At 38.5% G+C, this 27,901-nt stretch overlaps 1 protein-coding gene across 1 annotated transcript in view; it reads right to left on the bottom strand.

Moving 5' to 3' along the window:
* Nucleotides 1-27,901, bottom strand: part of LOC138736409 (transient receptor potential cation channel subfamily V member 5-like) — a 109,104-nt gene that overhangs the window by 41,760 nt on the left and 39,443 nt on the right. Inside the window, exons 6-14 of the mRNA XM_069885894.1 lie at nucleotides 25,714-25,823; nucleotides 23,105-23,198; nucleotides 21,864-21,892; nucleotides 20,881-20,955; nucleotides 12,759-12,850; nucleotides 11,155-11,263; nucleotides 8,722-8,892; nucleotides 5,389-5,459; nucleotides 3,407-3,574 (exon numbers count right to left, since the gene is read on the bottom strand). Coding sequence (XP_069741995.1) covers nucleotides 3,407-3,574; nucleotides 5,389-5,459; nucleotides 8,722-8,892; nucleotides 11,155-11,263; nucleotides 12,759-12,850; nucleotides 20,881-20,955; nucleotides 21,864-21,892; nucleotides 23,105-23,198; nucleotides 25,714-25,823 — 919 coding nt within the window. The remainder of the gene's footprint in view (nucleotides 1-3,406; nucleotides 3,575-5,388; nucleotides 5,460-8,721; nucleotides 8,893-11,154; nucleotides 11,264-12,758; nucleotides 12,851-20,880; nucleotides 20,956-21,863; nucleotides 21,893-23,104; nucleotides 23,199-25,713; nucleotides 25,824-27,901) is intronic.

Raw genomic sequence — 27,901 nt, 5'->3', positions numbered from 1 at the left:
TCATTCTTCGTCAACTTAAAAGTGCGTCAGCTAATAGATGGAACTACTTTTTGGACCATTCCTCTGGCATACACCTATACCCTGCTCTCCACCTCCAAACATTAAGTGGATGAATTCTCCAAGCTGTTGGAAGATTTCCCAGAGATTACTACTCTACAATTTTCTGTCTCCATTGCAATTATTCACTGGATTTGTACTAAAGGCCCTACTATCTATGCTAAAGCGTATCGCTTGCCTCCAGAGAAGCTGTGCTTAGCTAAGGAAGAGTTTGCCAAGATGGAGGAACTAGGCATAATTCGTAGGTCTGACAGTCCCAGCGAATCTGCATTACATATGATACCGACACACAATGGAGGTGTGCAACCATATGAAAATTACAGGTGGCTTAACAACGCCACCATCTGGATCATTATCTGATACCTCATATTCAGGATTTTTCAGCTAATATGCATGGAGTGAAGAACTTCTCCAAAATAGACTTGGTGCGTGGCTACCACCAAGTACCAGTAGACCTGGAAGACATTCCAAAAACAACAATAATTACCCCATTTGGGTTGATCGAATTTTTAGGAATGCCATTCGGATTAAAGAATGCTGCACAATCATTTCAACAGGTGATGGATGCTTTAGGACATGGTATTACCAATATCTTAATTTACTTCAACAACATTTTAGTGGCCAGTGCGACTAAGGAAGAACATTTAGAACATCTTTGTCTTTTTATTCATCTCCATTAATCCAGATAAATGCATTTTTGGACAAGAAATTATTGATTTCTTGGGGCATAGGATTACTCAGGAAGGTGTGACCCTGCTGCCATCCAAGGTTGAGGCTATTAGTAAATACTTAAGACCTACTATGGTTAAGAGCCTGCAAGAATTATTGGAAATGGTAAATTTTTACTGTCTGTTTCTTCCAGGAGTAGCTCATATCATGAAGCTTCTTTTCAATTTACTGTCTAGAAACGCCAGAACTATCCATTGGACTGAAGAGGGAAACAACGCCTTCTTGAAGACGAAAGAATTACTGACTCATACCACTACGCTCAGCTACTTAGTTTTAAATACAGCCACTGCCCTTTCCTCAGATGCTTCCAATATGGTTGTAGGAGGTGCATTTCATCAATATGTCAATGGGCAATGGAAAATGTTAGCATTCTTCAGTCACCATCTTCGTGAAGCATAGAAGAAATACAGTGCTGTTGATAAGGAGCTTCTGGCCATTTACTTGTCTATTTGACACTTCTGTTATATTTTGGAGGGCAGAGATTTTACTATGTACGCCGACCACAAGCCCTTAACATTTGTGTTTTCCAAGGTTGCAAAGCCCCGGTCAGTGCAACAACAACGGCAATTATTATTCATTTCAGAATTTTCCTCAAAAATACTACTTACTTCCAGAAAAGACAATGTAGTCGCTGATGCACTGCCCATACTGCTGCACTTGAGAGGTACTGACTACATAGCTTTGGCCGCAGCCCAAGAACACATCCATGAGATGAATGCTTACTGGACTGCAATCACGGATCTGCAATTGAAGGATGCCCAGTTTGGAATTCATGGCAAACTACTCCTCTGTGATATATCAATGGAACACCCACGGCCAGTAGTTTCAGATCATGGAACTGTTGAGTATTCGACTCTGTGCATGGTCTCTCACATCCATCGATTAGATTGACCTTTCATATGGTTTCGGACAGGTTCACGTGGCACAGACTTAAAAACGACATTACACAAATGGCGAGATCCTGCATTGCCTGCCAGAAAGCAAAGGTTCAGTGGCTTACTAAGGCACCACTGCTGTCCTTCCCAATAGTTACTCTTTCTTTTGTTCATGTCCACATGGAGATTGTTGTCCACTTACTGTTTCAAGAGGATACCATTATCTTTTTACAGTAATTGACAGGTTTACGCGATGGCCAGAGCCCATGCCTATGGTAGATGCCACTGCAGATACTTGTGCTCGAGTGTTCCTCAATTCCTGGGTTGTCTTGCTTTGGTTTACCAGTGCAGGCTACTGTGGATAGAGGACCACAATTTACTTCCTCGCTATGGACAGCCTTGTCTCGTTTGCTTGGTACGACAATTCATCATACAACTGCCTATCATGGAATGGTGGAAATATTTCATCGACATCTCAAGTCAGCCTTGATGGTTCAGTTAGAGGGCCCGAACTGGGCTGATGAGCTACCTTGGGTATTACTGGGCATTAGAGCAACTCCAAAGGAGGACCTCCAAGCTTCATCTGCGGAGCTCATGTATGTCATATTGGTGGTCCCAGGGGAGTTCATCCCCTACCATTCCAACTCCAGCGATGATCCTAAGGAACTGTTGAACAGGCTAAGAAAGACCGTAGGAAGATTGACCTCTATCCACCATTGTCACATGGAGAACACTCTTCCTTTGTGCCCGAAGACCTCAAAAACTGCGAATATGTCTTCATCCAAAGGGGAACACTTGGTCAACCTTTGCAGATGCCTTATGAAGGACCTTATAGGATACTCAGATAAACTAGGTCAACCTGTATTTTGGGCATTGAAGGTAAGCCACAGTCTTTCACTATTGACAGGCTTAAACCAGTTTATGTGGACAAGTCTTCCCCACTGCAGCAGCCAACAGTCTGTCGCAGAAGTTGACCACCTAAAAGACAGATAAACCTTTCTGATAGTTCTGGGGGGTGGTGGGGGGGGGCATGTAGCGGCACTACAACTCCCAGAAGGCATTGAACCAATTATGTTACGTCAGGCTTTTAAAAGATTGTGCGGGTTATAAAGACTAAATCGATTTGATTCACTTGAAAAACTCCTTGAGTAGTTATTTCATTGTGTCCACTGTGATACCTGTGGCCACATATTTAAATTTAAAGACTATTTGAATTGGAAACTGGCTACGTCTACATTTCTGCCTTTCCCACCCAGAATGCCAACCAGTTTGGTAGGCCATTAGCTTCAACTCTTAGTTTTTTGTACATTTTGTGAATATCAGAACAACACTGTCTGTAGCACAAACCTATGTCATCTGTCTGATATCTATGTGCTTCAAAAGATGCTTACCAGAATTTCTCTTTCACTTTTGTCTCCTTGTTCTAAGTTATGGAGAAACAAATAATTTTAAAGTAGATGATAATTGCACTGATAAAATGCTTTCCTACAGCTTTTGCAGGAACCATTTCACAAATGACAAGGATGGCCATGTGTTAAACATTAGTAAAGAATTCTGTCTGCCTGTTACTACCAATGGTTAGCAAAGATATTAATTGAACCAGGAGCCTCTTGAGGAAAGAAGGCCAGAGGAGATGATGGTGACATTTTTGAACGAGTTATGAAGGAACCTGAACTCAAGAATGTGCTGAATTGTACAAAGGACCTGTGGAAATTCAAGGCATCTGTATATATATATTCAATTACCTTAGTACTTGGAAGTGCTTCAAGCCAAGTAGCCAGAGGGGAACAATGATAATAGCAACAAGTCGTTGATCATTGTTTCCTAATATCTTCTTTGCAACCATCATATTGGCAATCAGGATGAAGAAAATCAGCAGCAATAGAACATAATAAAACCAGTTGATTAATCGCCTAAAAAATGAATGATTGCACGTTACAGAAAGGAGTAAATAAGACCAATTGCAACATGAAACAATCAATATTAACCAACAAATAGCGTTGTCAACATTCACAACACTAAACAAATGGAAAAAACATGATAAATCATTCATTTTAAGTGATCTCTTCAAACAATAGCAAACATTAAGTTTGCATCTACTAACTTTGCCAGTAGCAATTTATAGACTTTAAAGTACAAGTATTGTAAATCAAGCTGCCTGGCACACAGCCTCATTTGGCTTGTTTATGATGAAACAACTGAGCCAGGTGGGCACTGCATTGGATCATTACCCCTCCATATTTTTCAATTACAAAAATCCAACGGAGATTGGAAACTTCTTGACTGACCAATGTTCTCATTCCTAATCACCTAACCTGCATTTACATAGACACTATGGTGAGACTCAGTTCATAAATTTTAAATTTAAACGGAGTTTTTTTAAATTTAAATTTTTAATTTAGACATACAGCACGGTAACAGGCCATTTTGGCCCATGAGTCTGTGCTGCCCAACTTACACCCAGTTAACCTACACCCCCAGTACATTTTGAACTGTGGGAGGAAACCAGAGCCCCCAGAGAAAATCCACGCATACACAGGGAAAATGTACAGTCAGCACAGGATTCGAACCCTGGTCCCGATTGCTGGTGCTGTAAAGGCATTGTGCTATCTGCTACATCGTCTGTGCCACCCAACACTACTGCATTTTAAATAGAGGGATAAGAGTTTAAAATGCAGTAGTCTTGAATACTGGTGAACTGGACTGTCACCTGATTCTTTGAATCAAAATGACACCACTAGAAAAGGCAAACAACAATACAACTATTACCAGGTAAACATTGATTTCAAGCCAAGGAAGAAAATATTAAGAGGGGTGAGTTAAAACTTGTCAAAGGCAAGGGTTTTATAGAAGATCTGAGACAGAGATGGAGAGATTACAGATTGCAAAGGCTTCTGAAGGGAAGTCTATTAATGATGAGTAAAGAAATTGAACCAGGAGTCCCTTGAGGATGGATAACCAGAGGAGATAATGACAGGATTGGTGCAGAAATTATGGAGGAACTCTAACTCAAGGAAATTTGAAATGTATAACAAAAGGAACCAATGTACAATTTCTGAGTACAGTGGTGAAAGGGTTACCATTATAGGCGAGAGCATCCATTTTCAATGGGGCTGACCCTTGGGGAGGCACAGCAGTTTTAAGGGGAGCCACAGACTGAAATCATAAAATATTTTTACACTTTTTATGTAGTCATCAGGAAAGAAGAAACCAAGTAAACTTGACTGCTTCACAGGGAAGGAGCAGAGTCTTAAGGGGGCCATAGCCAAAAAAAGGTTGAGAATGACTTGGCAAGAGTAATGCACAAAAGTGCAGAAGAAATTCAGGAGGTCAAGCACTGTCCATAGGAAGCAAAGATATCTCCGGGACTTTTGTATATTACTCTATAATCATAGTGTCTGCAGACTTTCCTCTCAATTATAAGCCGGGATGGAAGCTGTGGAATTTTAGATCCTTCACTTCATGCAAAAGGAAAGCAAGCTGGTTAAGATACTATGGTGGATGCAGATATTCTTGATAATGAGAAAGATGGAAATGGCAAAAGCTGCATAAACTAATGTTCTTTTCATGAAGAATAGCCGATCCCTGCGATCCTTAACAACTCTTGCTGACAGCACATCTGCAAAACTCATTAAAAACAAGCTAAACCACCATATTACATCATTACTCTTGATTTACAATATTTATAATAAACCAGACACTAATTATGGTAAGAGGAAGAACTGACCAGTAAGTTATCTGATAAAAGGGTTTCATTTTGATTAGTCGCTCCAGCCTTTTCTTTAGTAAAGCTTCTTCCTGAGAAAGGAAATTATATGTATAATAAACGATTCAAATCATGAAATCTTTTTTTGAATGACTCAATCAAATTCAGAAGGAAAACTTTTTAATTGGATGTTTTAAGAATATTATCTCTATTGACACCATGCAGGAAAGGATCACATAGATCATTTGAGAAGTGCAGAAACTTTGCTTGTCTATTTCAGTTATTTTCCATAATTATGCCAAATCTAATTTAATTATGATTGTTGCCTTGTTCTCAAATATTCTCTCATTGCCACTTGTTCTATTCATTCAGCTTTAATTCCTAACTAAATTCAAATTCCACCATATTCTTGTTGGACTTGCTGCACATTAACTTTTCAAAAATCCTCTAAAAAGTAATTCAAGAATTTTGCTCCTTTTACAACTTTTGCTTGATTACGATTCCAGGAAATGAAATTACGCCTTATTATTTTTGCATTAATCAAAAATGTTCTTGAATTTTCTTATATTTCCCTGATTATTGGGACCTATCTTATTCTTCCAGGAGAGTGATGACCTCTGATTTCTTTTCTTTGTTTCAACCCATATTATTTAGGATTTCCAATCAAATCATCCCTCCACAGAGATCTAACTCTTTCATTAACTAATATTGCAACATCACTTTCCAGTCTACCCTTACCCATCTCACCAATTTAACTCATCTGAAAACCCTGAAACTAGAAGTATAGAGCTGCCATTCTAGCTCATCATTCAATCATGTTTATTAACAGCCAGCAGAGAAATGGAGATTTGGGAGGAATATAGATCAGGATACATCATGTTTTACAACATGATCTTATTGAATGTAGACCAAATTTGAGGAGCTGTGTATACTATTCTTGCTTCTAATTCTTATGCTGTCGTGAAGGAGCAATATATTCATAAGGAAGCAGAGACAGCCAAAAATTCATTCTAACTTGTGGCTATAGAAGGAGAAAATGTACTTATCTCCATCGAGTCGCTATGAAATGACAAACTGGAGATCAATTGATCGGTTATTTTGAAGGCCATAGAGAATTTGAGAGGGATGAGAAAAGATAATGTTCGATGGTGATTCACAGAAAGTATCCGAAGATAACATGCGTGCTGCCTTCAGGAGAGTGAATCCAAGAAAACCATCCAGTTCAAACTGAGTACCTGGCCAAGTACTGAAAACCTCTGCTGACCAATTGGCTAGTATATTCATGGATATTTGCAACATCTCACTCCAACAGGGCGTGGTATTTACCTGTTTTAAACAGATTTCAATTGTTCCGGTGCTCAAGAAAAGTATGGTAACATATTGACCAGTGACACTTACATCCACAATGATGAAGTGTTTTGAGAGGCTGATGTTGAAGCATATCAGCTCCTGTCTGAGTGGTGATATGGATCCATTCAAATTTGCCTACCACAGCAACAAGTCTACAGCAGTTTCCATCTCACCAGCTCTACACAAAACCCTGGAACCTTGGACAGTAAAGATGCATATGTCAGGATGGTCTTTATTGACTACATTTCAGCATTCAACACCATCATCCCCTCAAAATTAATCAGCAAACTCCAAGACCTGGGCCTCAATACCCCACTGTACAATTGGAACCTGGATTTCCTCACATTCAGACCGAAGTCAGGAATGGCAAGAATATCTTCACTATAATCTCCATCAGCAACAGAGCACCAGAGGGTTGTGTACTTGCTTTACACTTATGACTGTGTGGCTCTGTACGACAGCAACACCATATACAAATATGCTGACGATACTACTATAGTGGGTGGTATAAAACATGGCTGAATGGTGTACTAACAACAACCTCTCACTCAATGTCACCAAGACCAAGGAGATAATTGTAGACTTTAGGAAAGGAAATCCAGAGATGTACGATCTAGTGATCAATGGGGATCAGAGGTGGAGAAATTGAGGTCACTATCTGAGGACTTTTCTGAATTCATCATATTAATGCCATTGTGAAGAAACCACATCAGCACCTCTACTGCCTCAGGAATTTACAGAGGTTTGGAATGTCATTGGAAACCTTGGCAAACTTCTACAGATGCATAGTATAGCCTGGTATGGGGGCACCAATACAGTGGAGTCCTAAAGTCTGGATTGCTCGGGGATTGGGTCAGTTGGGATTTTCAGATTTTCCAGATTCTTGGGCAGTACCTTAAAGATTAAAATTAAAATTTAAGGAGGAATAAAGAAGAGATCAACAGATAAATTTTGATATTTATTTTTGATAATACAGCATGCTTCATTTATCAAAATCAGCAGTTTTAAAGAAAAATAAAGTCAATATTTGACAAAAAATGTAAACATAAATTATTTCTCAACAAAAAAATGTGCAATGCTTGCAATTATATTTAAAAATGAAAATTGTAAAAGAAAAATGCAGTATAATAATGAATTTATTTGTGATAAGATTGCCTGTATTAAGCATGGCTGCTTAATGCTGCTGTGAATCTGTGGCACTTACGCATGCATGCACGCACACAAGAGCATGCTAAGTTAAAAAGTTTAAGAGTCCGGATTCTTGGGTGGTCTGAATTTCTGGCATCTGGATTTTTGTACCTCTAAGCAGAAAGCCCTGCAAAAGGTAGTGGACACAGCCCAGTACATCACCAAAATTCTCCCCACTATTGAGTACATCTACATGGAACACTGCCATTGGAGAGCAGCAACAATCATCAAGAATGCACACCAACCAGGACATGCTTTGTTTTCGATGTTGCCATAAGGAAGGTGGTATAGGTGCCATAGGATTCACATCTCCAGGTTCAGGAATAGTTGATACCTTCAACCATCAGACTCCAGAACAACAGACTCACTCAGAGACTCATTTAAGGACTCGTAGTTTGATCATTATTTATCACTGAATATTTATATTTCTGTATTTTCAATCATTTTGTTAACATTTTTTTGTATACATTGCTTTATTCTTGAGTACAGTAATTTAGAAATTCTGCCCTTGAAAAAAAATTGCAGTTATACAGTATGTAATGTCAAATATGTACTCTGACAATAAATCAGAACTTTGAAATGTTATTGTTAATATCTTTGCTTCTGTTGTTTTATTCGTGAAGTCATAAATGGGAGAGAAATCTCAGCTGAATATCTAATTAGTTGGATAAATGAATAACAAACTGCAATGGAAGGAAAGAGGAAGATCTCACCTACAAGATGGACATTTGGAATGTTAAGGCAGTCAATTTTCATTTGGTGGCTGAACAAATGAGAAAGTATGTCAAAAAATACTGTAACAAAATGACTCTGTACCTGTGGCAAAGCTGGGCTGCAGAATTTTAAGTCATATTCTATCGATTCCTGCTGCTGTTGTTGCCACTGCCGAAATATGTATTTGATCCCAAAATATTCATTTATATCAAGAATGATCAAGTATAGTACTTCAGTAATGCAAAATAAAACTAACAAGAAAATCCATATTTCCTGCACAAAGAAAAAAAGACACCTCATCAGGTTTGATGCTTTGATGATTATAATGGCAAATTTTCAAAAATGTTGCTGTGAATAATTACTTCTCATTAGAGTTCTACTTCCCATTAAAAGTTTTAAATGTGATTTTCTTAATTGATATTTTGAGTTGGCAGAAAGTACAGTAAAAGTCCTAAAATTCAGACTGCTCAAGGATTGCATTAGTCGAGATTATTGGATTTTTAAAAAATTCTCGGGAAGTACATTTGTGGTGCTTATGCAATGCATGCACACACACAAGCAATGCACACTCACACACAATGCATGCACACAATGCATGCATGAATGCAATGCGTATGCACGCACATACAAATGCCGAGAGTTGTCGAGAGGTCTGGATTCTCAGGTGATCTGGATTTTTGGACTTCTACTGTATAGAGGGTTTGACATTATTCAGAGACCTCATTTAATTTAAAAATCCATTAGCTCAAATGAACAATATTTTTCCAAGCATCAGTAGTCTTCCTCATACTTTGCTGCCAATTGCTGCTTGGTCATTCAGTGGCATTTCAATTTCTTATTAATAAAGAACATTGTGGACATCACAAATAATTAAGTTGTTTTTAAGATATACTTATGCTCACAAATCCAACTCTGCACTCAATCTGATTGTCTCCCCTGAAGGAAAAGTGCAGATGATTCTTTTTCCTTGAGCTAAAAGTATGTGACCTTAATGTTGTGATGAGTACATCATTAGAAGTAATTCCTTTGTTCTATCAATTGTTCTGGTGACTTAAAACTAATTTGTTTTCTCTCCTTCTCAGTTCTAACAAGAGTCATGGACTAGAAATGTTAACTTTTTACACACATGGTGCCTAACCTGCTGAGTATTTCCAGCATATTTTGATTTTTTTAAAAATTTCAGACTTCTTGTAACTGCATTTCTTTTTATTTACTGTGAGATATACTGCAGAATGATCTGGTGGCAAAGCAATTTAAGATAATAATGGTAGCTGGTGTTGTGGTCACTAAAGGTTGCAAACCTGTGTTAAGCTAGAAAGGATGCAGGAAAAGATTTATGAGGATGTTGCCAGGACTGGAGGGTTTGAGTTATAAAGAGAGCTGGAGAGGCAGGGACTTTTTCCTCTGGTGCATAGAAAACTGAGTAGTAATCTGAAAGAGAATATAAAGTTTCGAGTGACTGAGATAAGGTGAATAAGATAAGATATGTTATTGTTACATAGGTTTAAGGTAAGAGATAAAAGATAGGAACTGAGATGCAACATATTCACCGAGAGGGTGCTTGGTACATGGAATAAGCTGCAAGAGGAAGCTGTACAATTCTCTGACTATATATCACTATTGACCTGGAAACCTTGATTACAGAGACAATATGCCTCAAGAAGATCAATCTCAGCAAGGTGGTCCCTTAAGTATACTCTGGGTGGATAGGGTCTGTAGACATGAGTTCTCTTTCATAGGTCCCTTAGCATATCTCCACAGCAAAAGATTTAGCTCTAGTTCTTGCAGCACACCCAGAAAGGTCACCATAGATACATCTATGGTCATGCACCTCACCCAAATTCTCTGCAGTGTTCAGAATCAGAGCCAGTCTCCAGAGTATTCTGCAAAATATGGATGTAGTCCTTTACAAATGTACTGCTTCATAGAATGCAATAATGAAAACATACTTGTCTTATGTTCTGACTTGAAACTACATGACTCACTGGCTTTTGGCAGAAATATTTCAAATTTGCAGAAGATGCTCATTTTAGGAGTATCACAGTAAATTGTTAAATTGACTCATGAGATTTATAGATTAAATAAATTGGCTAAAATGCAACAAATAAAGCACCAAATCAGAACATGTAAAGTCATCTATTTTGGATCAAAGAAAGATATATTTGAATATTTTTGAATTGTAGCAGTGAAGATAACAAAAATGAACAAGTCCATTTATACATATCACCAAATGACCTATTTTAAATTTCACTCATATAGAGCCTGATCAGCCTCCATCTGGAGTACACTATTGCATCACAGGAAGGATGTATTGGCCTTGAAGTGGATTTGGTGCAGTGCAGACTCATCAAACTAAAATTCAGACTAAAAGAACTGATTTATGAATACAACTTGCATGAACGTGTATCATTCCATAGAATCCAGATAATTCATAATAATTTAATCAAAATGCTGAAGATGAAACATGAACTTGGCATGCCCTGCTAAAATGCTGCAAAGTTTTTAAATCTTAAAAAAAATGCCAGCATTACTTGCCTTTCGAAAATCAGTAAATCTGATTCTTTCCTTGGAGAACAAATACAAGAAAGAAAACCAAGACACAAAGAACACAGTATTTGCCACAAGAAGAGTCAAAGCTTCCATGCTATAAAATATAAATAGGAAACATTTCAACTCTGGAAAGTTAATGTTTATTTTTTAAGACAGTCAATATTTCTGAAGCTATTTTCATGAGACCCCAAGAGCATTATTTTTCTCCAGCTGAATGACAAATTAAGAATCTACTGAATCTAAATAAAAGACCACTTACTTGGAAAAAAAACGCTGTTTCTGAGATCCATGCAAAACTTTGTGGAAAACATAATTTAAAATGTTTCTGTTCAAAATCAGTCAATATGGAAATATATTCCCTTATAAATATTACAGTCATGATATTAATGTTTAGTGATACATACTTTGAGGCATCAAATTTCATCTATGACCCTGTGAGATCCCTCTGTTGCTCTTATATTCAGGCATGTTGTTCATCATCGATTTTTATACTTGCCAACGTTAGCCATGTTTTTATCCATTTGGATCCTATGTTTTGGAAAAAGCTTAAACCTCTATCCTCAAGTTATCTCTCTTCCTCCAGTGATTCATAATTTTAAATCAACCTCCAACTAACAATACTCAATATCCCTTTTTGTAAGCTAGAGTCAAATTTTGTCCAATAACACTCATTTACCAGTTCGAGTAAAACAATATTCAGTTGGGAAAAGGCTCTGTAAGTATGAAGGAACTTGCAAAGGAAGAAGAAAAAGGATAAACAACAATCAGAAGAGTGAAAAGATAGGACATAATTAGAAATATGACATCATTATGAATTGCAAGGTGTGTGTGTGGGGGGGGGGAGAGAGAGAGAGAGAGAGAGAGAGAGAGAGAGAGAGAGAAGAGAAATAAAGAAGAAAAAGAGATGCCTTGATCAGGAAGAAAGTAATTTGAATTGAGAATTGCAATTAAGTGGTTAAGGGGAGTGAAAATAAACAAGCAAGGCAGCGATTGGTTGGAAAATTAGATCGTAACTGTTTGCAGGGTGGTTGATGGGTTGAGGGAAATTCAGTGAGAAGGAAGAGAGACCACATTTAGGAGAAGGGAGAGAGGCCATAATAATGTACTGTGAAGGATAAAGCTGCTATCATCCAAAAAATGGGGAGAACGGATGTAATTGAAAAATTAGAAGAACAAGAGTTCACAGGGAAGTTAGTGGAGATCTCTCATCTAGGGTGATGGAGATAGGGGGGCACAATAAGGATGCAGGAGAAAGGTACATGATTAGGATTTGGCGAAGCCATATGTTTCCTTGAGTGTATGCATATTTCTCTTGGCCCTTCAACATTCCTAAATATTTGTACACTCAAATGAAACAACACTCCCACCTATTTTATGCATCCAATTTTCCCAGTCTTTAGAGGTTAAATACTCACGGCAATATCCAAATAAAGTTTTCATTTTATGCTTAGATATAATTTCAAATTATTAGAAGTACAAATTCTTTTTTCTATTGCAATGGATTATAGAAAAAAAACATCATTAATACAAGGTAAACATTCGTTCAACATAAAACTGAAAAAAAAGTAACATTTTAAATAACAACTTACTGTCCATACATTTTCCATTTGATATCCACAAATTTCTTAATGACAGGATGCCTTACTAAGTTGTTCAGTTTACACCAAACAATAAACTGCATCTAGTTAAACCAAATAAATTTATTTCAGTATGTGAAGCATCAGATTTCAATATTCATATTAACAAGCCTGCTCCTATTCTCCACAAAGACTAAGTGACTGTCATGAAAACACATCTTTATCATGATGGTTCTATTGGATGCGTTTTTTAGCTATAGTATCCGACAGCATGGAACAGGCCCTTTGGCCCAACTTGTTCATGCTGACCAAGTTGGCATTACCATTTGCTTGCATTTGATCCATAAACTTCTAAACCAGTGGTTCTCAACCTTTTTCTTTCCACTCACATATCACTTTAAGTAATCCCTATGCCATCAGTGCTCTGTGATTAGTAAGGGATTGCTTAAGGTGGTGTGAGTGGGAAGGGAAGGTTGAAAATCACTATTCTAGATCCAATTGTTACTGAAATATTTTACTTGACAAAAATTGTCATTGGCCCATTTTCTTTGGAGTTATGAAATCGTGCACATAACGAGTCAATTATAACTGTGGTTATAACTGTGGTTTTCGAACTTAATTATAACTCAATTATAACTGTGGTTATAACTGTGGTTATAACTGTGGTTATAACTGTGGTTTTCGAACTTAATTATAACTCAATTATAACTGTGGTTATAACTGTGGTTATAACTGTGGTTATAACTGTGGTTTTCGAACTTTTTCTTTCTACCCACATACCACCTTAAGCGATCCCATACTAATCACAGAGCACCTATGGCATAGGGGATACTTAAAATGGTATGTGAATGGAAAGAAAAATGTTGAGAACCACCTTTTCTATCCATATATTTGTCCAAATGTCTTTTGAACTCATAACATGCTTCTATAACTTCCCTTAGCATTTTGTGCATGATATGGACTACCCTCTTGAATGAAAAGGTGGCTCTCAAGTTCCTTTTAAATCTCTACCTGGTCTTCTTAAATTCAAGTTTTAGAATCATCTACCCTGGGAAAAAAAAGACTGAGTATTTACATTATGCATGTTCCTCATGATTTTATGAACCTCGATAAGATCATCCCTCAGTCTTCAACACACCTGGGAATAAAGACCTAGCATCTCCCTATAATTCAAGCCCTCCAATCCCAGCAATATACTGGTGAATCTCTTCTTTTTTTTAAAACTTTATTTAAGATTTTATAACATGAATAACATATAGGATTACATTTTAAAAAATTAAGAATAAAATAATAAAATTACAATACAGTATCAGTAATCTAAATAAACTATACCCTCCCCAATAATTATTACACATTAATAACCCAACTCAAATTAGTCCAACCCCCCACTTTCCCCCCAAAATAAAGAGTGAAGAATTAATAAAGTTAATAATATATGTGAGAAAAAAAACCCACTTACAAAAAAAAAACAAAAACATAACCGATTAAAATACTAACAAAAAGAAAAGTAATTAATACTAAGATATCAGACTTAAAAAACATATTTAAATCAAATTTAAATGCATATATTTAACAAAAAGAGTTAAGATGAAACATATATTTAACTCAAACTTAATATAAAAAATTAGTAAAGTTAGTAACATTATCTATCAAAAATTCTTAAACAATAATCAATTCTTAAAAAAAAATTGTAGCATGAAAAAAAAAGATGAAAAAAAACTTTCTCTATAGAGATAAACTTTCACCAAATATCAACTAACTTCACATCTATCATCATATTGGTCACATAAACCACCATCTTAAAACAAAATTCAAATCTCATTAAGCATTATACAATTCAATTTTAGTACTCTTCCACCATTTTTCCCTTTTACTCTTGAATAGTTATCCAATAAAAGCTCCAATACCACATTTAAATATTCCCAATCATTACGTTAAAATTCAGATATCCAAATAATAAAAACACATCTACAACGAAATCTATATCTTCAACAAATGGAGCATAAACCACAAACAAAATTCAAGCCTCATTAAGAATTGTACAATTCAATTTATAACTTTCACCATTATTCCCTTCATTCTATAACTAAAATAGCAAAATAATATACACCAGAATTACCACTCCTTTCACCTTAAAGTTAAAGAAAAATATTTAAAAAAACTTATCCATCCCATTCACATTTAAATTTCAGATATTCCTTATCTACTGAATAAACTTTACCAAAAAAACCACATCAATTTTTAGTTTTTTAAACAATCAAATACTTTCTTATGTTTTTTTTTTAATATTTAAACAAAAAAACCCTTCACTCTTTAATCTAATAATACAAAAAAAAAGGAAATAAAAACGGGTAGGAGGTTAAAAATACCCCCTCCCGTCTAAACCGCGCAATGCGGTAACTCCCCAAAAAAATGGGTGTGAGATAACTCACACGTAGCAGATGACTTTCAGGAAATAGTGCCTATCCAGTTCTCTCCCCCAACTCTCACTTCATCTTAAACTAACATCATCATTATTTAATATCCCTTTTTAAAAAAAAAACATTAGAAAAAAAAAGGACAACTCTTCTTTTAATCAGCTCCAACTGCTGAGTCACCATTACAACCATTCCTTCTTGGAGCACGGCTCTTTTCTTCCATCTCTTGTCTCCTTAGAGATCGCGGCAGACTATGTCTCTGTTGAAACTGAGTAATTGGCAGCTCTTGAGCAAATGCTATAGCTTCCTTTGGAGAATCAAAGAACTTTGGTTGGCAACTAACTTGAAAAACCTTCAAAACAGCTGGATATCTAAAGGTTGCCTTGTAACCTTTCTTCCGCAACAACTCTTTAGCAGGATTGAATTCCTGTCGTTGAAACATAACTTCGTGACTCAAATCCGCATAGAAGAAAACTCGATTATTTTGAATCATCAAGGGTGATTTTCTCTGTTGTGCATTTCTAATAGCCACTCGTAAAATTATTTCTCTGTCGTAATAATTCAAGCAATGAACCAAAACAGGTCTTGGACTTTGACCTTGAATAGATCTTCTACGCAAGGCTCTGCGAGCACGTTCCAGTATTATACCTTCCGGGAAATGTTCTTGACCCAGCACCTGCAGAATCCATTCAGTAAAAAAATTTCTTGGGTCTGGTCCCTCCATACCTTCTGGCAAACCAATAATCTTTATATTGTTCCGTCTGGATTGGTTTTCCAAATAATCAATCTTTTTCACCAAATTTTGAGTTTGTAAGTCTTCGACCATTTTGGTCACATCAAAAACTTGATCCCGTATTTCGTCTATATCTTCTTCACACGAATTAAATTTATCTCTCACTTCAAGCTTAAAAGCTCCAAACTCAGCCATCTGTTGAGAATGTATTTTCACCAGAGTATTAAACCTAGTACCAAGTTCAGTCATAATCTTGGATAATCCCTGCATTGTATAAGATCATTTAGATTCAAGATTCACAAAAATCTTTTCAATTGGAAGAGATTTTGGCTCAACAGATTCCTGCTTCTTCTGCATAACCAAAGGATCTTCTGTTCCTTCCTTAATTCTAGTTGCCTTCCTTGTAGTATGACTGTGTGTGGAAACCCCAGCCACAGCATCTCCAGCAGTGACTGGAGGACGCTGGCCGGGGTTTTCCCCAGTCCATAATGTATTAAGTTCTCCCAGTACATCAAGTTGTATAGATTCTTCTATCTCAAGAGATGCAGTTTGCAGTGCCACCTCTACAGTTGACAAATGCCTTTGAGTAACTCTTTGTTCTAAAGGCTGTTTGGCCCCCTCTTTCGGGGGCTCTACCGATGTAACATAGAGCTCTACATCCGAACACTGTACCTCTCTCCTGGGATCCATTTCACGCTGAGTCCCGGTGTCTTTCCTGTAGGTAAGCTCCAAAACTTGAACTTTTGGAAAATGTAGTTTTTTGATGATCTGTTGTCGTTTTTTTTGCTCTTTTTCACCAATTGTACCATCATAAGTTAAATTAACAACACTGAAATTATCTAAACTTTTAAAGAATTTTAACGGGCATTTCTAGACAAAACAATAAGATAGAGTCAGGAGAGGACTGGAAGGCACGTCTGATCCTTATGCCATCTTGCCACGCCCCCTGGTGAATCTCTTCTGCACCCTCTTCAACTTAATGACTTCCTTCCTCCAGCTGGTTGAAAAGAAATATACATTGTACTCCAAGTGTAGTCTCACCAGACTTGTATAGCTTTATCATGATGTCCCAACCTTTCTACTCAATAAACCACCCAATGAAGGCAACCATATCAAATTCTTTCTTTACCATCCTGTCCTCCAGGAACCTCCAGGAACTATACACCTGTAATCCTAGGCCTCTCCATTCTTTATCATTTTCCAGGGCTCTTATCATTTACTGTGTAAGTTGTGCTTGATTTGATTTACCCAAGTGCAACACCTCACTCTTTCATAGTTAAATTCTGTTTGCCATTCCTCTGCAACCTTTTCAACTGATCTGCATCCTGTTGTAAACTGAGGTATTCTCACTGTCATCTGCAGTGGTGTGCTGCAGGGTTGGTTTTGGGTCCACTGTTCTTTGTCATCCATGTTAACAACTTGGAAGACAATGTAATTAAGTAGTTAATATGAAAAACAATCTCCTTCACTACCTAAGTTTTGAATCCAGTTGGCCAGCTCACTTTAACCTTCCCGACTAATGTATTACGCAGGACCATAATGGGCTTTCTGTTCTTGCTGTCAGGGCACTTCACACTAATTGTTATGTACCCCCTTCTCTTTTTCTCTGCTTTGTCATAGTGCTATTCATTCTTTTTCATAGAGTCTGGATTTAACCCTACTAAATATTCTCTCTCTCTCTCTCAATGATTGACAAGGGCAGAGTAGTTGATGATGTCTACATAGACTTTAGCAAGAACTTGACAAGGTCCTGCATGGCAGGCTAGTCCAGAAGGACCAAACACATGGGATCTAGGGTGAGATGACTAATTGAATACAGTTGTCTTGATGTAATGGGGGTTGTTATTCAAATTGGAGGCCACTGACCAGTGGTGTGCCACAAGGATTAGTACTGGGCCCATTGCTATTTATCATCTATATCAACAACTTGGAGAGCAATGTAGTTAGCATGGTTAGCAAGTTTTTGGAGGACACCAAAGTGGAGGAGAGAGATATGAAGATTATCTGACATTACAACAGGATCTTGGTGATTTGTGAATATGGACCTAGAAATGGCAGATGTAATTTAACTCAGATAAGTGTAAAGTACTGCAGTATACCAAATTAAACTTGAGCAGGACTTGTACAGTAAATAGAGAGTGCTCCAGGAGTCCAAGTACATAGTTGATTGAAAATGTTGAAACAGAAAGATATGGTGGTGAAGAAAGCATTTGGCAATCTTGGAATCATCATTCAGGGCATAGATTGCAGGAATTAGGGCATCATGTCACAACTGTACAAGACATTGGTGAGACCACACTTGGATTATTATCTGCAGTTCTAGTCACTCAGCTGTAAGAAATATATCATTAAGCTGGAAAGGGTGAATAAAAAATACACTAGATTTAAGTTAAGAGGGGACAGATTTTGGAGGGACAGATTTATTATCTTTTTCGCACAGTAGGTATGTGGCTTGAACTACCAGCACAAGTGGTCAATGTGCGACAATGGCAATGTTTGAAAAGCATTTAAGTGCATGACTAGATAACATTTTGAAAGATTTGGGCCAAATATGGGCAAACAGGACTGGCTTACACAGACAGCTTGGTTAGTTCTGATAAAGGGTTGTTGGCTTAAAACATTGATTCTTTTTCTGTTCCTACAGTTGTGGTCTCTCCTGCTGAATGTTTGCCATTCTTTTATTTTTATTTCAATTTCACTTTTTAAATTATAATGTTTAGGTTTTATTTATAAAAAGCTGGCACAAAACTATTTATATAATGGTAAATGGTTCAAATATGTCCTTGAGGCAAAGAAATCTGCCAGTCTTACTTGGCCTAGACTATGTCTGACTGCACATCCTTCTAAAGACCTCCTAAACATGATCAGAAATGGCTTACGAACAAGGCATTTTGTTCAAGGATAATTACAAATGGGCAATAAATGTTGGTCATCAATTCTCAGATCATGAAAAACGAATAAATAAAACAAAACTCTGGAACTTATTTGATTATAACCAGGAAATTCTATAGCTAATTAACCACAAACCCAAGACACTTTAGGAATGTAAACTCTGTTATGCCTCAAGGATAAAGTAACAGCTGGATGGGCCGAATATGATGGAAATTTTGACCCATATCTCATCTTTTTCCCACACATCTGATCTTACCCATGCTCTTCTTGGAGAGAGTTTTCCTACTCCTTACCTTTCAACCCACCATACTCACAGATCATCCATTGCAATTTCTGGCAGCTCCAACAAGATTCTGCCACCAGGTGCATGTTCCTCCCAACTCACCACTTCAATGGAATCACTCCTTTAACAGCTAAGTGGTCTGATCTTTCATCCCTGCATAATACTCCGCTTTAGACAACACTACAATCACAACTACATCACTTAACTACATCACTTGTCTTTTTTTTAATCTCTTCCCTTCCTACCATCCGGGACAAAAACAATTCTTATAGATGAAGTAATAATTTTCTTGCTCATCTGGTGTACTTGTAGTGTAGATAAAAGGTCACATGACTGGAGGGAGAACAAACTCTTTCATTAGCTTTCAACAATGGGTAGGGTTTACGAGTAGGCTCCAGAGGGGTTCTGGGTTTAGACAGGAAACCAGGGTTATATATGGATTAAACGGGGGTGGAGCCAGTCATCAACACAGCACTCTCCCAGAGAATCCCAGTTCACTGCATTCACCCCTTCCTGCAGAATTAAGGGTCTGTGGATGAAGAAAACATGGGATCAGAAGCCGGCAGAAGACATAGGAAAAAGATATATACAATATATTCCAGCTTGGGGCTGGAATCGGATCCAGGAGCAGTGCAGGCCTTGAACTTCCCTGGACCTCCCTTCACACGGCAGACCCTCACCCAATGCCCCTTCTTTCCGCAGCTGGTGCTAGCCGAGTCTTTAGCAGGGCAACGAGTTCGGGGGTGCTGACCTTTTCTGCAGAAAAAGCACTCCCTGGTGTGGGAAGCGGCAGCCATTAGAGCAGGGGCAGCCATAGCGGGAGCAGCCGGTCCTTAGAGGTGCTCACCTGAGAGCACGAGTTCACTGGCTTCGAGATCATTGTTTTTGAGCCTGGCCTGTTCCAGTGATTTGGCCAGCTCGACATGGTTAGCGAGGTCCTCCTTTCTTGACTCGAGTAGTCACTGCCTCACGTAGCTCAAGCAGACTCCTGCGACCAGAGTGTCCCAGATCTGCTCGTCTTCTCGGATGCGGCCTGAAGCCACTTCATATCTGCACTTCTTAGCAAGTGTCTGCAGATCTAGCAGGTAATCATCAACCAACTCTCTGGGCCATTGGCGACATAGAGTGAGCCGGTGCCTCGCTAGGACCTCGTTCGGGGCCTTCATGTCGCGAGTCTTCAGCACCTCGATGGCGGCTTCATATGTCTGGCATTCTCTGATGACTGTGTACCCCTTCATTCCTACCCTGGAGATGAGCGCCATCTCTGGAATCCGTCTGTGTAGAAAACATCCCTGGTCATGTTCAGGTAGGCCTGGAAGCAGACTACCCAATATGCGAACTCCTCAGCCATGTCAGGAGACTGTGGGTCTATTAGCAGCACACTGGGCTTGAGTAACATCTCCATCTTTGTTTTAAAAGCTAATAAAATTGTAGCATAGATAAAAGCTCTCACACGACTGGAGGGAGAACAAACATTTTTATTGGCTTTCAACAATGGGTAGGGTTCACTAATAGGCTTCAGAGGGGTTCTGGGTTTAGGCGGGAAACCAGGGTTATATATGGGTAAACGGGGGTGGAGCCAGGAGGCAGGGCCAATCATCAATACAGCACTCCCCCAGTGCATCCCAGTTCACTGCAGTACTGTATTCAGTTGTCAAAATGTAGTTGGGTGATCACATTGCAGAGTGCTTTCATCCAGTCTGCAGAAAAAACCAAACTTCCAGTTGCCTGCCATTATAATTCACTCTATCTAAAGTTCAGATGTTATTTATTTGGAAAGGGTGCAGAAAAAATTCATGAGTACATTACCGAGACTTGGTGGCTTGAGTTATAGAAAGAGGCTGGACAGGCTGGAACTTTATTCCATGGAGAATAGGAGGCAACCTAATGAATAATGAAGGGCATTTATAAAGTAAATACTCACAGTCTTTTTTCCTTCAGTTAATGATTCTAGAACTAGGGAAGGGAGAAATTTAAGAAGGGCCTGAGGTGCAACTTTTTCACATGGAAGGTAGTCTGTGTCTGGAATGAGCTGCCATAGGAAATTAAACAAAAGATATTTGGATAGGAAGGGTTCAGAAGGTTGTGGGCCATATGCAGGCAAATGGGACTGCTAAGTTGGTTGACATGGATAAACTTGTTGAAGAGCTTGTTCCATGCTCTATGGCTCGATGATTCTACGAAACCATGCCACTCCTACTCTAACACAAGATTCTTTGGCCTGCTACATTGTTCCAAATTTAACACAAGCTTGAGGATCAATACCCTAACTTCCATCTGGGGATGTTAAGATCTGGGGATTTGATACTGAGTTGCTCAACTTTAGATAAATCACTCTTTATTTCTATTTGTTTGAGGAGCGGCCATTGTTGCTCACTGTTCTTCTTATTTATTCTCCTGTGTGGTGTGGCCTATTGGCATGTCCCAGTAGGGCATATTCTACAACATTCCACACACCACATAACCTGAGTAACACATTACAGAAATCTGATATTAAGTGTCAATTAGATAAATTCCTTTTGTTCCACCCTTCAACATCCTCCACTTTCTTGATTCTCCATATTCTAGGTCTCAACTCTCTCCATAGATGCTGCCTGACCTGCTGAGTTTTTTGAGCATGTTCTGTTTTAATTTCAGATTTCCATCCTCTGCATACTAAATATACTGTAGGTTGCTTCATTAGAAAAGTAATCAAGTAAATGCAAAAGTATCCATTTGTATTAAGGTAATAATGGATAGCTAAAGAATTATGTCACAACAGCTATTCACAGTACTCATTAAGTGTTACTTACAGGTCTCCTTGAGTATTCACTTTTTAAAGCTGTTTGAAGTGGGAAAAATGTTAAGATTCCATCATTTTATTACTTTTCTCTAACCAAAGTTAAGCAAGTTTATTATACATCTACTCTCGTTGTTCACATTTTACAGGTTCAACAACATTAAGGCATGAGGCTAACATTAAAAAAAAACACCTCCATGTATTCTTTGTTAGTAATATTGTAGCAGCCCACAGCCAATTCCGCAGGCTGACACAGAAAAGGCCGTTGAACGTGACAATTGAGCAAGCATCATGCAGGATGGGAGTCCTGTTCCCCTATGCTGTAGTAATAGCAGCCAAATCAATCAATCACCATTAGCGGATTACAGGGAGTCCAATCCAGGCCTGCGGATCCGAGGCGGCTAATCGGCAGCCAGCTCTGCCCAAGCCACACCCCAGTGGTGACGTGGCCGGCTGCCTATAAAAGGCAGAGCTGCATCTCAATAAACTCAGTGTCGACTGCACTCCCTTTGTGTGAGTTTTCTTTCTTGTTATACCCTTGAGCTAATAACCACACCATACCTCAAGTTATAACTGTCATGGCCCACAACGATATCTAAATTACCAGAGTTCATTTTGTGCTGAAATACATTCACTAGAAATAGGAATATGGACTTCCCATAGATGACAAAAAAATGTTGTTATGAAACACACAAGCTTTCTAGATCATAATTCTGGCCATGAATTTACCCTGTTCCCAACCCGAATTCCAGCTGCATAGGAACTATTGATATGTCACTGCTTGCCAGCACCAAAAGTCTATTTCAGAACAAACAAGGTTCACCAGACACTATAGCAGAGCTCCAGTGGAATGCACTCTATGTACCGACATTCACAGTGACACATGGCTAAAGGATTTATGGATAATAAATCAAAGACTAATGAGAACTTGGCATGACTTTTTGAAATAATATGCATAAAATCTGAATTGACTGTGGGCAGCTGCTTCAATTACGCCGAGAACACTAGCCTGAACTTTACAACAACTATTTCATCACAATGAATTCCTGTCATGTTTGATTTATCTGGATTAAGGATAAACTAAACTTTGCAGAGCTGTATTCTTGAGCATTCAGTGGTATTTTATATATTTTGAGTTTCTCATCCTATTTGATTATAAGAATATAAACTATGTCAATCTTATGATATTCCATCCATTATACATTTCCACCAGTAATGTTATGCACCTATTAATTTTTCCAGATTGTAACTTACTGTTTTGATCAAATGGCTCCAAGGGCTTGAGATAATATTGTGTTTTCAGGGTGTCTGAACTGTATGAATAAAATTGATTCAAGCCTTCCTCAGCCTGTGAAGACATGTATTGAATGTTGAAACATTTTTCATGAACATGATGACATTTTTAGTTAAGGAAATAGTGGACAAATAAAACAAATATTTTATGCCTTTCTTCACAGAAGGCACAGAAAATTTGAAAATAGTAGAGATCAACGGATTAATTATGAAAAGGGAACTCAAATAATTTTTTTTTGCACAGAGAGTGGCAGGTGCCTGGAACAAGTATTGATGAAAGCAGAATTAATAATTGTGTTTAAGAGGGTTTTAGATAGATACATGAAGAGATTTATTTAAGTTGGGCATCAAGTTCACTGCCAGACATCATGGGCTGATGAGTCTGTTCCTGTGGTGTTTCCATTTGATTTTCTGTTGGATTGAAATAGCTGTCGAGTTCATGATTAGGCTGGAGGTTATGACTGTGAGGACATTAGGATGTAGTTCAGAGACTCCTCAAGGGAGAATTGAATTGAATTGATAATTATCAATAGTAATGAGAAACAGTGAAAACGTTTATTCTGAGTGTTCTCCAGAAAGTAAACTCATACTTTAAGAACAACCATGAAAACTGAATTGTTGAATTAAAGTTAATGTGTCTGAAGCCAGTATCAGGCTCTGAACCTGGGCCTGGCCCTTAAATAGTTGCAAAGAACAAGAGCCTTCGAAGGATGGAATACACAGATGTAAGTAGAGAGAGGGAAGGAAGTTGCCCAGAGATTGAAAACTTCTTACAGTGTTTACCAAATTAGTTTTGCAGGCACCTTTTACTCAGCATAGAAAATCATCAATGTACAAACCCACAAAAGTTTTAAATAAAGACTATTAGTCTTCATTCTTGCTCCAGGGATAAAAAGTTGGTTACAGACACAAGTCCCACTGAAATGATCTAGGAAGAAACAACAGTAATGCTCAGCTGGAGGTGCTTTATTTTCAATTAACATTAGGATGAGGATATCTGGTGCATATGTTGAGTGTAAAAATCATTTAACCCCATTTGAAAAGGTACACGTGCCAATTAACATAATCAACCTCAAAATTCAAAAATATCTGAAAATAGTTCAAAGTGGAGTGTGCTTGTAACTTCACATTTTTAAATTTAGACAAACAGCACAGTAGCAGGCCCTTTCAGCCCATAAATATGTGCCGCCCAAATACACCCAAATGACCTACACCCCCAGTATGTTTTTGAATGATGGGAGGAACCCAGAGCCCCCGAAGACATGGGGAAAACATACAAACTCCTTACAGACAGCACAGGATTTGAACCCTGGTCCTGGTCGCTGACCATTGTAACAGGGTTGTGCCAACTGCTACACTAACCCATGCTGCCCTTCTGCCATATTTTAGAGATTCAACTGGCCCCTTCTGATCACAAATCACCTTTCTTCACCTGGCATGATTTAGTATCATTTATGCACAGTTGACATGATGCCCTGTACCAAGTCATTTCAAAGTTTTACTTTGGAAATTATGTAATTTGATTCCAAGTTTTGTTCAACCTGAAATAATATGACTCCAGTACAACCATCTTTTCACAGCAAAATCTTTTGATGTTTTTTTTCAACATCTACTCTACTCAAGTTCCCCTTGACTCTCTCAGTACATAGCCTTGTCATTTCCACCAAGCCCTGGATATCCAAGCTCCAGGTCCCAATCTTCAGGAAACCATTTTATCAAGCCCCCAAGCCCTGAATAACTCTTATGCCTTAGTTGAAATCTCGGGTCACCACTCCACCCTTCACAACCCCAAATTCCCAGTACCTCAGGCCTCAATCTCAGAACAGACATATTGTGGTGAATGTCTGCCAAGCTGCCTGTCTCCCCTCTGGCGAGCCTTGCTGTACTAACATTGGCTGTGCATTATCTCTACTGTTAAGGATACTCCCCTTGGGTATAACTGTGTATGCACCTATTGTCTTTCATTATTGTATTATGAGTTTCTGCTAATAAAAGCCATGATTATTGTTTGACCACATCGTCTTTGTCTACTTCATCAACTGGCACTTCACACATGATCACAAAGAACTTGTTCCATTTCCTCTTAAGATCTCTGGAGCTTCATTATTTCCAAGCAGGTTTTCCATTTTCCAATCCAAGTCCTCAATTTTGGCTGCAGACCACAACCTTTGAGCACCTCACCTCCAGACGGCATCCGGGAGCTGACAGTTAGTTAATCTTTTCTTTAAGCACTCTCCCTAACTTCGACTCTGGACCTGGACATCATATTTTAATTTTTGCATTCTGCAGTATATAAGGAAACTTGCACCAGTGATTGAACAACAACACCTGACACATTGGCTCCAAAAATTATGTAGTGGCTGCCTCATGGTCAAAACAGTTGTTGCAACAAAAGTAGGTGAGGATCAATTTCTGGGTTATTTTAATTGACATTTGTAGGATCACCCTTTGTGCAAACCACATTTCTCTACATCACCATCAAAAACAACTAGCAGTGAAGCACTTGGTTTGTGAAAAGAATAAGATAAATTCACTTCTTTCTTAAAGTTAATAGTATTCTGCATTCTTACCACCGTAGGCATATTCACCATCATGAGCGAGAGAATGGATTGACCAGAACTATCAAGTGATTTAATGTCAGCACCATAATCCAGAAGTATTTTAGCTGAATCCTGGTGACCTGAGAAAAAATATTATTTAATTTATTGTTTGTTAGTGTATTTTATGTACCTGTGCAGCTGCACCAAAAATAACTTCGCACACAATGTCACCAAAACCAAGGAACTGGTGTATGATCCAGTGATCATTGGGAGAATCAAGAGGTGGAGAGGTGAGCAAATCCAAGTTCTTTGGAGTCACAATCTTGGAGGATCTTTTCTGAACCTAATACATTAATGGCATCATGAAGAAAGCATGTCAGCACTTTAGAAGTTTGCAGAGGTTGGGTATGAGACCGGAAATCCTGGCAAATTTCTGCAGATGTGTGGTAGAAAATGTGCTGACCGACTGCATCACAGTCTGGTATGGGGACACTGAGCATAAAGCCCTCCAAAAGTTAATGGACACAGCCCAGGACATCACAGACAAAACCCTCCCCACTATCAAACACATCTATAGGGAACGCTGCCATTGAAGAGCAGCAGCAATCCTCAAGGATTCACACCACTCAGGACACACTCTGTTCTCGTTTCTACTATCAGAAAAGAGGTATAGGTGCCACAAGACTCATACTAGCAGATTCAGAAATAGCTGCTACCCCTCCACCATCAGACTCCTCAACAACAAACTCAACTATTTAAGGACACTTACTACTTGTGCACTGTTGGGTACTACCAGTTGCCCCAATAATTACAGAGTCAAAGACTGAGGGGAACGATAGGCTTTATTATACAAGAGACTGCTGGCTCGGGTCCAGGTGGGAAAATGAGGAGAGGGAGAGGGGACTCGACCTTGATGGCCTGGGTCACATGGGGGAGACCAGGGAAGAGTCAAGGAAAGGATGTCACTAGGAGGGCGGGCCAGCCAGTGCACACAACCGTATCACCACATTCACTTTATCTTTTTTATTCTCTCAGTATTGTACTTTCAGTTTGTTTACATTTGTTAGCTGTTTACAGTTCTTTATTTGTTTACATGTGTACGTTGTGTACAGTTTCATTTGCACTACCAGTAAGTGAGAATTCTGCATCGCCCACAAGAAAAATAATCTCAGTTTTTATGTGATGTCATTATGTACTCTGACAATAAATCTGAAATTTCAGAAATCTGTACTTAAGTATATGACAATAAGCTCTTATCTCATTTCAGATGTGGAGGAGGCAAGATCCATTGTGGTCGTTGGAAAAATATATGAAAAAAATCACAAGGCTTCAGCGAACAGGCAAGAGGTGGAAGTAATGAGTCGGCCAAGTGGAAAGTAATCACAGACACCATGGGCTGATTTAGTGAGTGGGTAAAAACATGGCAAATTTAGTTTAATGGAAATAAATATGAGGTTCACTTTGGTTCTTAAAGTAGAAGAACTGATTATTATCAGAAGTAAGATGCAAAGCCTGTTGTCCATACATTTAGTTGGTGATAACAAGTGTTCAGCCACAGCAAGCAATTAGAAAAATATTATACATTGGTTTTCAATACAATAGAACAGGGGTCACCAACACGGTGCCCGCAAGCACCAGATCGCCCGCAGGGACCACATGAGTCGCCCGTGGGCCTGTTCTAAAAATAGCACTAGTCACCAATGAGCTCCATCTAAAATTTTATTTAATTGTGTTGCTATTCTTTTTGAATCACACTTTTTTGCATTGATGTAGATTTGAAAACAAAAATACAGGTACCGGCAGCGCAAGTTGGGCGGGCGGGAGACGGGCAGTGCAAGTCGGGCTGGCAGGAGGGGAGGGGGGGAGACCGGCAGCGTGAGTCGGGCCGGCAAGGGTGGGGGGAGATGGGCAGCGCGAGTCGGGCTGGCAAGGGGGTAGTTGGGGGAGATGGCAGCGTGACTGGAAGGGGGTGTGAGTGGATACTGTAGCACAATTTGGGTGAGTTTAAATCTGGCTTTCCGAAATCCAGAAAAATCCAAAATTCGGAACACACTGTCCTTCAAGGGTTCCGGATAAAGGATTGTGTACCTATATAAAAAAACCCATTTTTTAAAATAAAAATGTTTAATATATATGAACTCTGATCTAGTCTGGTTCAAAGGTCAGTATTGTGTGCATTACAACCCTCAGCATTTGCTGAATAAGCTTGCAGGCGCTG

The sequence above is a fragment of the Narcine bancroftii genome, chromosome 6 (assembly GCF_036971445.1).
Source record: "Narcine bancroftii isolate sNarBan1 chromosome 6, sNarBan1.hap1, whole genome shotgun sequence".
Taxonomy (NCBI): Eukaryota; Metazoa; Chordata; class Chondrichthyes; order Torpediniformes; family Narcinidae; genus Narcine; species Narcine bancroftii.
Note: the sequence above shows the minus strand (reverse complement) of the source record. Positions and strands in the feature narration are given on the sequence as shown.